The 12564-nt window shown below is 45.3% G+C and overlaps 2 protein-coding genes across 3 annotated transcripts in view; one reads left to right on the top strand and one right to left on the bottom strand.

Moving 5' to 3' along the window:
- LOC143941218 (uncharacterized) overlaps nucleotides 1-12564 on the top strand; it is a 354111-nt gene that overhangs the window by 96767 nt on the left and 244780 nt on the right. The gene's annotated exons all lie outside the window — the stretch shown is intronic.
- The window catches only part of PLXNA3 (plexin A3), a 162963-nt gene that overhangs the window by 47682 nt on the left and 102717 nt on the right, over nucleotides 1-12564 (bottom strand). The window contains exons 10-12 of the mRNA XM_077463262.1: nucleotides 6126-6222; nucleotides 4249-4439; nucleotides 2211-2356 (exon numbers count right to left, since the gene is read on the bottom strand). Coding sequence (XP_077319388.1) covers nucleotides 2211-2356; nucleotides 4249-4439; nucleotides 6126-6222 — 434 coding nt within the window. The remainder of the gene's footprint in view (nucleotides 1-2210; nucleotides 2357-4248; nucleotides 4440-6125; nucleotides 6223-12564) is intronic.

Consider the following 12564-nt stretch of genomic DNA (forward strand, 5'->3'; position numbering starts at 1 on the left):
GACATTGCACTAAAATTCACACTTCACATAAGCAGCAAAGCCCAGATCAGTGTTACCAAATCACAAATGGATTGTGGCCAATGTGCTTCTATAACAAAGTACTGCAAATGTTCAGTCCAATAAAAGCTGCATTTTGAATGTCTGTGGAGGGTTGTACTTTGATGTCCTGAGAGGAGGTGTCTAACAGCTATGGGATGTAAACACTTTCAACATCAATCCCCTTTAAACCGTCTCGCGTGAAAAAGAAAAATTGAATTCTCTACAAAAACGTTTTAACTGAAGCATTTCTATTCCACTTTTGGAGAGCAAAAAAAATATCTGTTGTATCTCCAAATAGATTTTATCAAAAGTCACAATTTTTTTAGATAGCGATTGTAAAGGCATCATTTTTTCCTAAAATTTATTTACATTACTTACCTGCTCTGTGCAATGGTACAGCACCAATCAGTCCTCTTCTGGGGTCCCCTCCCTGCCGGCACCATCCACGCCTCCTCTCCTATGAGTGCTCTCATAGAAAGTTGTGTGCTATGGATGGCACTTGTGTGCGCATGCTATTCACCTGGACTGTGTACATAGACACACACAGCACATGATTCATACCTACCCCCTCCTCTCAGGGTTTGATTGACAGCAGAAGGAGCCAATGGCTGCCTCTATTCTGTGTGAAGAGAGAGCAGTGCTGCTGCAAACAAGCACAGTGCTGGAATCGGAAGAGCAGCTAGTATTTAATGGGGGGGCGGGGCTAAGGGGAGCTGATCATGAATATTTTTTTTTTTAACCTTAATGCAGAGAATGCATAAGAACCACTTTAAAGTACCTGCCAGGTATTTTAAAGGTATATATATTTTTTGTCATCATTGTCAGTCAGTCTTCAATGGTCTAGTAGTATAAGCTTGCTCTTAAAAGTGGATCTTTGCCCGCAACCCCCCCCCCCCCCTTTTTTTTATTTTGCACCCTACTTACTCAGTGGTCCGTTGTGCAGATTTCCGATACTCACCCACCCAGAGGATCCAGTGTTGCCCCGCTGAAATCCTCTTGTATTCGGCCACCTCTCGTTCCCGCGCTGTCACGATCATCAAAGGGCCCACTGGTTCTTCTTGATGTGGTGCTTTGGCCCTCTGCTCCTTTCTGAATGAAGCATTATACTGCCTGGTATATATGATGCAGGGAGCAAAGGGAGGACAGTGTGCACGTCATTCACCTAAGAGCCGGTTCACACAGGAGCGACTCGTCAGACGACTTAGCCGCCTGACAAGTCGCGTCCCACTCTGTGCAATGGAACCGTTCTAATCGGAGCAACTCAAGTCGCTCTGACTTAGAAAAAGGTTCCTGTACGACTTTTGCTGCAACTTGCATTGACTTCTATACAGAAGTTGTTTTGCAAGTCGCTGCAGTGGTCGCGTCCAGGTCGCCTGAGGCAGTTGCGCTGCCTCAGTGTGAACCGGACCTAAGGAGAACGGTGCCACTTTTTTTTTTATTTAATTTTTTTTTTTTTTTTTATGAAAAATGTAAAAAAAAAAAAAAAAAAAAAGGAAGCCCTATTTTGGTAGTGGAGGGGAGGAGGGGTGGATAGAAGAAAGGTCTTTAAGGGTGAAGATATCGCTTTACGCTAATAAAAGGGCCACAATGTAACCTCATTTTTTTTGCTTTGACAATATATTGAAAGCTCAGCTAGATCAGATCAGACAGATTTAGCACAGTTAGTGGTTAACTATGACTAATTTACTACCTAAATCCATTTTTCTTTAAGGACATATAAGGCTTTTTTTTTTGCACACCATTTAAAATGTCTGTTCAGCTTTTCTATTATAATCTGAAAAATGGGCAAAACTCAAAAACAAATTTTACATATAAACGTATTTTTTTTTAAAACTATTTTACACACACTAATTTGCACGGTGACGTTTGTATCTTGCCAACGTCGGCTCTCACTGGGCCTTTCTTTGTGTGGGACAAAGTGATCGCCGGAGCCGGCAGGCTTCATGTAAGTACATGACTGTCAATGGATCCATCATCTGCTTCCTCAGCTTTAGTGAAGACCGGCAGCCTCAGAACACCAGCTAACATTTTGTCAGCATTGGGCACCGTGCCTGAAAATGTAAATCTACAGATTGTGGTTGGGAACACGTCAAACCTATTCATGCTAAAAAAAAAAAAAATGGGTCCAATTTCCCAGCTGTAACTCTTATTGTCCCACAGAGAAATCTCACCTCTCGGCACTGATGTACTGTGAAGGTACCGATGAGCACTGTACCCCGGCCACCTGTACCCACACTTCTCTGAAGAAGAGACCCAAGTTAGCACCAGTGATGGTGACTTTGGTTCCACCCTCTCTCGGGCCAGTAAGAGGATGAATCTATAGAAGAAAAATTAAAATGGCACAATGATCAACACAAGGCAAAAAGGCCACAGAAAAAAAATACAAAAATAATTTTTAGCCAATTGTGCTCAATTATCGGTGATGGTACATAAATGTTTTTGTTTTTTAAAACATGATACTTCCAGGCAGTGAAGCATAAACTCTGCAAACGGTGCTCGTTATCTCCTATACCAGGGTTCTCCAAATTTCTACACAAAGGACCAGTCTATGGTCCTTCAGACTTTAGGGGGGCTGAACTGTGGCCATTGGGGCTAGAAAAATTCCTATATTCAGTGGGAGTAAATTATACTGTGGTCAGTAGGAGGGGGGAATAGTGCCCCATCACTGGTATTATAGGGAGATTTAGTGCCCTATCATTGATATCAGTGGGAGGAACCGTCCCCCACCATTGGGACCAGTGGGAGGAACCGTCCCCCACCATTGGGACCAGTGGGAGGAACCGTCCCCCACCATTGGGACCAGTGGGAGGAACCGTTCCCCACCATTGGGACCAGTGGGAGGAATCGTTCCCCACCATTGGGACCAGTGGGAGGAATCGTTCCCCACCATTGGGACCAGTGGGAGGAATCGTTCCCCACCATTGGGACCAGTGGGAGGAATCGTTCCCCACCATTGGGACCAGTGGGAGGAATCGTTCCCCACCATTGGGACCAGTGGGAGGAATCGTTCCCCACCATTGGTATCAGTGGGAGGAATCGTCCCCCACCATTGGTATCAGTGGGAGGAATTGTTCCCCACCATTGGTATCAGTGGGAGGAATCGTTCCCCACCATTGGTATCAGTGGGAGGAATCGTGCCCCACCATTGATATCAGTGGGAGGAATCGTCCCCCACCATTGATATCAGTGGGAGGAATCGTCCCCCACCATTGATATCAGTGGGAGGAATCGTCCCCCACCATTGGTATCAGTGGGAGGATCGTCCCCCACCATTGGTATCAGTGGGAGGATCGTCCCCCACCATTGGTATCAGTGGGAGGAATCGTTCCCCACCATTGGTATCAGTGGGAGGAATCGTCCCCCACCATTGGTATCAGTGGGAGGAATCGTTCCCCACCATTGATATCAGTGGGAGGAATCGTCCCCCACCATTGATATCAGTGGGAGGAATCGTTCCCCACCATTGGTATCAGTGGGAGGAATCGTCCCCCACCATTGATATCAGTGGGAGGAATCGTGCCCCACCATTGGTATCAGTGGGAGGAATCGTTCCCCACCATTGGTATCAGTGGGAGGAATCGTGCCCCACCATTGATATCAGTGGGAGGAATCGTGCCCCACCATTGATATCAGTGGGAGGAATCGTCCCCCACCATTGATATCAGTGGGAGGATCGTCCCCCACCATTGGTATCAGTGGGAGGAATCGTTCCCCATCATTGATATCAGTGGGAGGAATAGTGTCTCGCACTGGTGGGAAGAATAGTGCCTCGCACTGGTGGGAAGAATAGTGCCCCAATGGCCAGATAAAAGTCAGCAAAGGGCCACATCTTGCCCCTGGGTTGCAGTTTGTAGACCACTGTCCTATACCAATATACCTGTACAGGCGTTCATCATATTCAAAGGCAAGGGGTAGACACACCGAATACAAGTTTATATTTAGGGTCAGCTGCTGAAAGACAACATGGCTGCAAGTACGCTTTTCCTATTATGCACAGAAAACACCGTACAGGTAAAAAAGTCGACTCTGAAGACTCTGTAAAATAAATTAGAAGAGGACTGAAGCTGTTAAGTTCTGATTGCTGGACTTGGAAAAAGAAGGGTCCTCAGACCATAAAGAGCAGAAGACCGGAGGAGAGTGACATTTCCACACCAATTTCACCTCAACTCCACCACTTTAGAGTACTGGTGATAAAGAGAGACGACTTACCTCATAGATCTGGGGGCCAGTACACCGCGTGTTCCGTTTACTGAGATGCATCCAGCTAGTTTTTGGATTAGGGCAATACTGCTTTAGGAGGCATTTTCCTTCAGACACACACCAGCCACACTCAAAGCGAGGATCCGCCTTCAGACACAGGCCGCAGCTATCGCGTTGTGCGGGGCATTTATATAGCAGAGCTGGGGAAAGGGACAAAGATGTGTGCGGTGAGGGAACCAAGTGACACAAGCGGAGGGGCTTATTTCCCAAAACATTAGAAGAAAAAAAAAAAAAAGACAGTTGTTGTCTGTAGCAACCAATGACAGTCTTCTATTCACCCAGTGCAGTATTGGAGAATGAAACAGAATTTGATTACTTTCTATGGATGTCATGTACTGTTCTTCATTGAAAAAAAAAAAAACTTTAAAAAAATGAGGCTCACCAAGGCATTATTTTTAAAATTTGAGAGGAGTGGAGTACTACCACCAGGGCCGTCTTTAATATTGATTGGACCCTGGGCAAAAAAATTTTTTGGGCCCTCCCCCTCCATGTAGTTTCGCTCTCCACCTGCTTTGAGACATAATAAAAAGCAGCAAGACTCAAAATCAGTTTACTGAATCAGCGATTATGTTTGGTTGCCAGAGGTTACAGTATATCATTACCACTCGCTGACTGGTTGCTAGAGGTTACAGAATATCATTTCTGCTTGTTGATTGGTTTCTAGAGATTACCGTACATCAATACTGCTCATTGATTGGTTTCTATAGGTTACTGCACATCATTGCTGCTTACTGATTGGTTGCTAGAGGTTACAGCACATCATCTCCTCACTTCCTGCACACCATGGACTGGGGAGATGAGGGGCCCATTAATAGACATTAAACTCCTAGGACTCCTGGGATCAGTGGTAGTGCAGTGCAGACTTTGAAGCATGCCCCTTCACCTCCCCAGTGGGCAGCATTCAGTATAGGTAATGGTGGATATGACATCAGGGGGAATGATATACATAAGAATATCGCCTCTATTTACATATGACTGTCATCACTATTTACATGTCAATGTCAGTATTTACATATAAACACAGGGTCTGCAGGTGAGTCATCTGTACACAACAATAGGGCAGAGCTGGGCAGCATTAGTAACAGAACTTCACACTGAGATATCAGGACACAGCATGGGACTAAAACCTCAAGGAACAAGGGCATTTAAACTGGGATAGTTGCCAAGTATGAGGCAGATGCTTTGGGCCCCACAATGACGGGGCCCAGGGCAGCTGCCCCTTTTGCCCTGCCTTAAAAACGGCCCTGACTACCACTCAAAATTGGCTTAATCGACTTCACAATGGTGTGTGGCGGTTAATACGAACCTAGAGAGGGAATAATTAACTTATAAATATAGGGGCTGTCCCAAAAAGGTTTGTAAAGTCTGGGACCCCCGGCTGTCCTCTGTGGGGGGACAGCCAGGGGGAAAACATTTGTTTCTATGGTTCATCAGCCTGTTTGAGAGGTGGTGTTTCCTTGTTGGGATAAATACTTCTATTTCTTGACAATTGCAGGAGAGTGTATATGGTTCTTTACTTATATTGAGAAGCACAATTTAAACCTTTTTATCTTCTTTACTTTATGTTGTTATGAAGTGATGTGGTTTATGTGCCTTTTAATAAGGCTCTATAAATGCTTTGTTTTTCCTCTGTTGGAAATGTTTAATGTATTTTCAAGAAAATAACCTTTGATAAACAATTACCTGAATAAAAAATAAAATTGGCTTTCATTTTTAGACCTTTAGTTGAAATCAAAAGATAAAACATGAGCAACACATCAATTCCCCCCACATTTTATAAAGTGGCCACAGTAATTGTAAAAAGAGGAAAAGTGTCCATTGTTTACCTTGAAAGGCTGCAGGTTTATCAATGTAAAAATGTCCATCCCAGACGATCGAGAAGTCCACCTTCATGTCGCCGGAGTCATTACCCTCATATGTGTACTGCAAGAGAAAGTCAGAGAGAGTAACACCATTTCTATTGTTTTATCAGATTAGCAAAACAAAAGGATCTGAAGGTAAACTGCTTTTTCTAGCTAAGATATGGAAGACGGCCTCAGACTGGTTGCTATAGACATCATGGTCATCCTACTGTCACACTAGCATATTTTTTTTTATATCAGCCTCGTCAGGAAAAAAAGCTAAAAAAAATAAATAAAAAATAAAAATGAACCCAGAGTTTTAATAAGGCAATATCCCATAGCAAATACCGTATATACTCGAGTATAAGCCGAGATTTTCAGCCTCTTTTTTGAGGCTGAAAGTGCCCCCTCGGCTTATACTCGAGTCACCGCTGTCTGACTGCTCGATCAGCGTATCGAGCAGACAGACGGCGGACATTAAAATTCAAAAGCCGCGCCTCCTTCTCCGCCTCCGCCTGTGATAGGCGGAACACTGAATTTCCCAGCAGTCAGTGTTCCGCCTATCACGGACATCCGCTCATTCTCATACTACGGACGAGTATGAGAGGATGTCCGTGATAGGCGGAACACAGGCTGCTGGGAAATTGAGTGTTCCGCCTATCACAGGCGGAGGCGGAATTTTGAATTGTAGAATGGCCGCCGAGAAGAGCGGCGATCCATCGGCACGGCACGGGACGGAGGAGGCACGGGACGGAGGAGGCACGGCACGGGACGGAGGAGGCACGGGAAGGAGGAGGCACGGCACGGGACGGAGGAGGCACGGGACGGAGGAGGCACGGCACGGGACGGAGGAGGCACGGGACGGAGGAGGCACGGCACGGGACGGAGGAGGCACGGGACGGAGGAGGCTCGGGACGACGGCGGCTCGGGACGGAGGCTTGGGACACAGGTAGGCTGGACACACACACAAGGCTGCACGGACATACACACACACACAGGGATGGATGGATGGATGGATACACACACACACACACACACACACACACACACACACAGGGATGGATGGATGGATGGATGGATGGATGGATACACACACACACACACACACACACAGGGATGGATGAATATACACACACACACACACACACACACACACACACACACACAGGGATGGATGGATGGATGGATACACACACAGGGATGGATGGACGGACACACACACAGGGATGGATGGATGGATGGACACACACACAGGGATGGATGGACGGACACACACACAGGGATGGACGGACACACAGGGATGGACAGCCATGTCTCACCCTCGGCTTATACACGAGTCAATAAGTTTTCCAGTTTTTTGGGGGTAAATTGGGGGCCTCGGCTTATATTCGGGTCGGCCTATACTCGAGTATATACGGTAATTAACTTTCACTTTTCTTCTACCTGCACTAGGAACATGGCGATTTGGGCAAGAGATACTTTCTAAAATGTGAGCTGTGACAACATAGGACTGTAAAATTCCAGGACGTCTTTCCCCTTCAGGTTATACTGCCATCCACAGGAGGCTAGGACACCGATAAACAGCCTGTGATAACCCTCCTACTACCAACATGTACCAACCAAAGAGAGGATGGATATCTTCTGTTCAGCTCTGCAGTGTGTGTGGAAGACCCAACCCATTTTTGCTGCCATTTTTCTTCTTATGCCTCAAGATATTTCTTCAAGAGGACCACATCCAGCATCTCTCACCTGGAACTTCTCCAGGTATAGGGTCCACCTTCATCTAGGGACCAACCCCTCCCCCAGCATTCAGGGGTTGTTGGTTGAGAAGTCTGCCTGACAACTGTTACTGCCTGTTATGTACTTGACAGACAAGGCAAGAACAGGACTTTCTGCCCAGAGTAGGATCTGATCCATCTCTCTTGCTACAATCCCTGATGATTGGTGTACGCTACCACTGTGACATGTTAAAATGACTAATAGGACAATCTTTCAGCAGGATGGTCCAACACTGCAGAGCCAGCAAAATCTTTTGAAGTTACAGGATGTTGATTGGGAAACAACCAGATGACAACACTGAAGTCCCCATACACCATCTACACCATCAGGGTTCCAAGAACTCCCAAGAGGCTGGCGGGAAGGGCTAAAAAACGGTTAGTGTAGCGAGTTCCACAGTAAAGCAGGGAAAATGCACCAAAGAAATGTGGACCTCTAGATACGTATTCCTGATGTCCAAAGAAGCCAGAAAGATTCCATGCTGAAGAGAGGTGATGACAGACCTGGGGGATTCAATGTGAAAATCCTGGGCTCAAATGAAGACATTTAAAACTTTGAGATCCAAGATAGAATCTATGTACCTTTTAGGTTCAGGAACAGTGAACAGGCTGGAGTAAAATTCTTGAAATTGTTCTGCCACAGAAACTGGGACAATGTCACCTTAAAGTACAAGTTCACCTTTGGGAACATGTTAAATGTTCAGGTCGTTTTTAGGGTGGAAAATGTAACATGTTCCTGCTCCTGTAGCCTCTCCCCGATCCTCCTAATTGTGACAGCAGGCCAGGGATCTTCTCCCCGCACCCGCTGTCACAATTTGAAAACAACAAGGCCATGCAGAGCTCTGCCCCCACAGCGGCATTATTCATTCACAGAGTTCCATCAATGAACTACAAGTATCGACAGCCTTTGCAGTTACCGCCTTGCAGTTCTCAGTGAACTACCAAGAGGATGCTGAGCGCTCCAACAGTTGATTGATTCTTCCTGTCACTCAGTAACGTCCTGCCCGTATGAGGCATGGGCAGACATTCTGCAGGAGCCTGAGATTGCACCCGTGATCTGCTGACAAGAAGGGACACACCTTTATGCTGGAAATGGCTTTTCTGAGGATTTGACGGATTTTGAACCCCAGAGTGAGAGAAAAACACGAGAGATCTCAAATTTACAGGGTACAAGAAGAAATAAAAAGAATGTTTAACAGAGAAAGAGGGAGAGAATTTTACAGTCTTTTTCTGCAAGGAGGATGAGCACTCTTGCCAAACAGATGCTGTTCCTCAAAAGCCCTGTGGATCAATCACTTCTTGGACTTCTTGGTTCTGCATTCCAGCATGTTAAACAAAGTGTCCTATGCATGCGTACTAACAGGAGATCCAAGCAAAAGTAAAGGCACTGTCACAATTAGAGTTTAAACCTACAGCCATTTGCACCATGTGTTTTATCATCACGGTATCAACAACAGCAGATCTCTTAAGGCAGTGGTCATCAACCCTGTCCTCAAGGACCAACAGGCCAGGTTTGCAAGACAACTGAAATACATCACAGGTGATATAATTTGCTGCTCAGTGATTGCCGTATTCTAGTCTGCATCTCCCCAAGGTAATACATAAAACCTGGCCTGTTAGTGGGCCCTGAGGACAGGGGTGATGACCACTGTCTTGAGGGATTTGGACCAGTCAGTAATGGTTTGGCACAAGTCAACCACGGCCAAGATGGGGTACGGTGCAGGGCCCAACAACAGGAACAAAGTTCAGGAGAGGGCTTCAAAACACTTATCTGTTGGCTCCTTAAAAGACAGGAGCATCATCCATCGGGATGGCCATTGCCTTGTTTAAGCAAGGTACTGCTAGATCCACATGGGTACAAGGCTAAAAAATGCTTGGAAGGAAAAAACAGTTTGTCAGAATTTTACCAATCTCTGTAGGGATAGAGGTGGAACATCAGGGTGGTGTGCACCCATCTCACTGGCTGCAGCTGCAACAGTTTCGGACAAAATTCAACGGATTTGGTTGTCAGAATGTCCGATCGTGTGTACAAGGGCTTAGATAAACAATAGTGCAAAAAACCTGTACACTTCACCCAAAACTGAATTTGTTTGCAAAATACGTATTTTTTCACCATAAGTGATCTCAAACTAAACAACTGTCCAAAATAATAATAAACAAAATACTTCTATCGCTTGTTTTCAGTATGTGAGAGGAAGCGAGTGGTCTATAGTGGAGTATGTATAGGAATTGCTCATCACCAGCAGGCTTCTCAGCTTATCAAAATACCAAACTAATGGTTTAGGGTGGATTGGGGTGGATTGGGGGGGATTGGGGGGGATTGGGGCTCTGTAGTATTCCTTGGATGCAATTGTGAAGCGCTGAGTAGGTCGTTCATTTTCCATTTTGAGGGTCGTGTATTTAATCGATGGAAAATAGAATTATACAAACTGTCAAATTCTGTTAAACTGAATAACATTAAATACCCAGAAATGATGAATATCTGCAAAAAACAAAAAAAAAAAAACAGTTGCAGGGAGCGTCCAGCCTCCTTTCCATCATTACGGAAAATTTCTGCAAGTGAACATTTGTTATGGAGGACCGGCCCCTGGCGCTTTCACCGCACATGCGCCGCAAACCTGTCGTCCAGGATTAACCGTCACGGATATTTTGGATGTTTGGAAGCAGTAAGAAGAAAAAGGCAGAGCTCCTGACTGGCTGTAAATGTCATCAGGGAGAGTTTATATTTGTATTGGACAAGAAGAAGGCTGAAAATACACGACAGACAGACAGACGCAGCTATCCGCACCACTTCCATACTCCGTGTACATAACCTATACGGTGTGGAGGTGGAGGGGTCACACTAGTAGCAGGGGCTCAGCATAACAAAGGAGGGAGGATGGGAACGGCTCATTTAGATGGTCCTCTGTTGCTATAGCAACAGAACAGATCTGTCCCCTAGCAACTGCCAGCATCTCCATCCTCGTTCAGAATCCAGCCACACCCATCTGCCATCGGCTGGGGAGAGCAAGCTTTAACCTCTTCCTGCCCATCGAGGCGTCCTGCAGCCCCCGCTGATGTAACAAGTCATGTAGAAGATTAGAGACAGAAGTGCTTGGAAGGGGGAAGGATTACGCGGGGGGGGGCTATAGGCTCAGATTCGGCATATTTTTTAGCTGACTTCTCAGTCGGCAGCTGTCTTATGTGATCAGCGAGTGTTCCATCACTCCGCCACACTAAGAGCTTCGCAGGGAGCTGCCCGCTCCAGAATGAGCTCTACCAACATGTCAAGTATTATTTCAAAATTGGTATTCAGTCACTGCAAACCCATGACAATGCCTTCCCAGAAAGGGATCCAGCTAGATTTTTTAAATGATGGGATCTCAAATGCCCATCCCTTACAAGAGGGCATGCATCAGGAGGGGTTATAGTGCCAGCTACTCAATGCCAGGGTGCCATAATGTTGCTATTTAAAGCATTTTTAAAACCAAAACTGTAATGTATTGCATATTACAAATCATTAGATGTGGACCCTGCATTAGTGTTTTTATGCTTTTTTTCTCCTGTTTTCACCTGGCGATCTGACCACTTACACACCTATTAGATACCTGTCCCCAGTCTGGAGGAAGGAGCACAGGGGACACATCAGACAGCAGCATTGTCATTCTTAAGGGAGGGGAGTGTTAAATATTCTAGCAGATTTAACCACTTCAGACCCGGAAGAATTTACCCCCTTCCTGACTAGAGCTTTTTGCGATTCGGCACTGAGTCGCTTTAACCGACAATTGCACGACGTTGCACCCAAACTAAATCAACGTCTTTTTTTCCCCACAAATAGAGCTTTTATTTTGGAGGTATTTGATTGCCTCTGCGGTTTATTTTTTACGCTAGAAACCAAAAAAAGAGCAACAATTCTGAGGAAAAAAAAAAAACAACACACAATATTTTGTACTTTTTGCGATAATAAATATTCCCCCCTTTTTTAAAAAAAAAAAAAAAAAAAATTCTCAGTTTAGGCCGATATGTATTCTACATAATTTTTGGTTTAAAAAAAAAATAAAATAAAAAAATTGCAATAAGCGTATAGATTGGTTTGTGCAAAAGTTATAGCGTCTACAAAATAGGGGATAAATCTATAGCATTTTTATTATTATTATTTTTTTTTTTTACTAGTAATGGTGGTGCTTTGATGATTTGTATCATGACTGCGACATTATGGTGGACACATCGGACAATTTTGACAAATTTTTGGGACCATTGGCATTAATATAGCGATCAATGCTATAAAAATGCACTGATTACTGTAAAAATGTCACTGGCAGTGAAGGGTTTAACACTAGGGGGCGATCAAGGGGTTAACTGTGTTCCCTGGGAGGTGATTCTAACTGAAGGGGGAGGGGACTGACTAGAGGAAGTGACGGATCGTGGTTCCCAGCTAACAGGAACACACGATCTGTCACTCCTCTCAGAACAGAACAGGGAAGTGGGTGTTTACACACACACACACACACACTCGTCCCTGTTCTGTGTCTCCTGCTCACGATCGCTCATGGCTGGCGGTCATCGCGACGGTCGGTCATGAGAATTGGCACTTCTGCTGTGCAGCAAACGCACGTGGACCCTGTGAGCCAACATATAGCTATGACGGCTCGTGCAGGGGAGCCAATCTG

The sequence above is a fragment of the Lithobates pipiens genome, unplaced genomic scaffold, assembly GCF_037356315.1.
Source record: "Lithobates pipiens isolate NorthernLeopardFrog02 unplaced genomic scaffold, aLitPip1_a1.2 Scaffold_3, whole genome shotgun sequence".
NCBI lineage: Eukaryota > Metazoa > Chordata > Amphibia > Anura > Ranidae > Lithobates > Lithobates pipiens.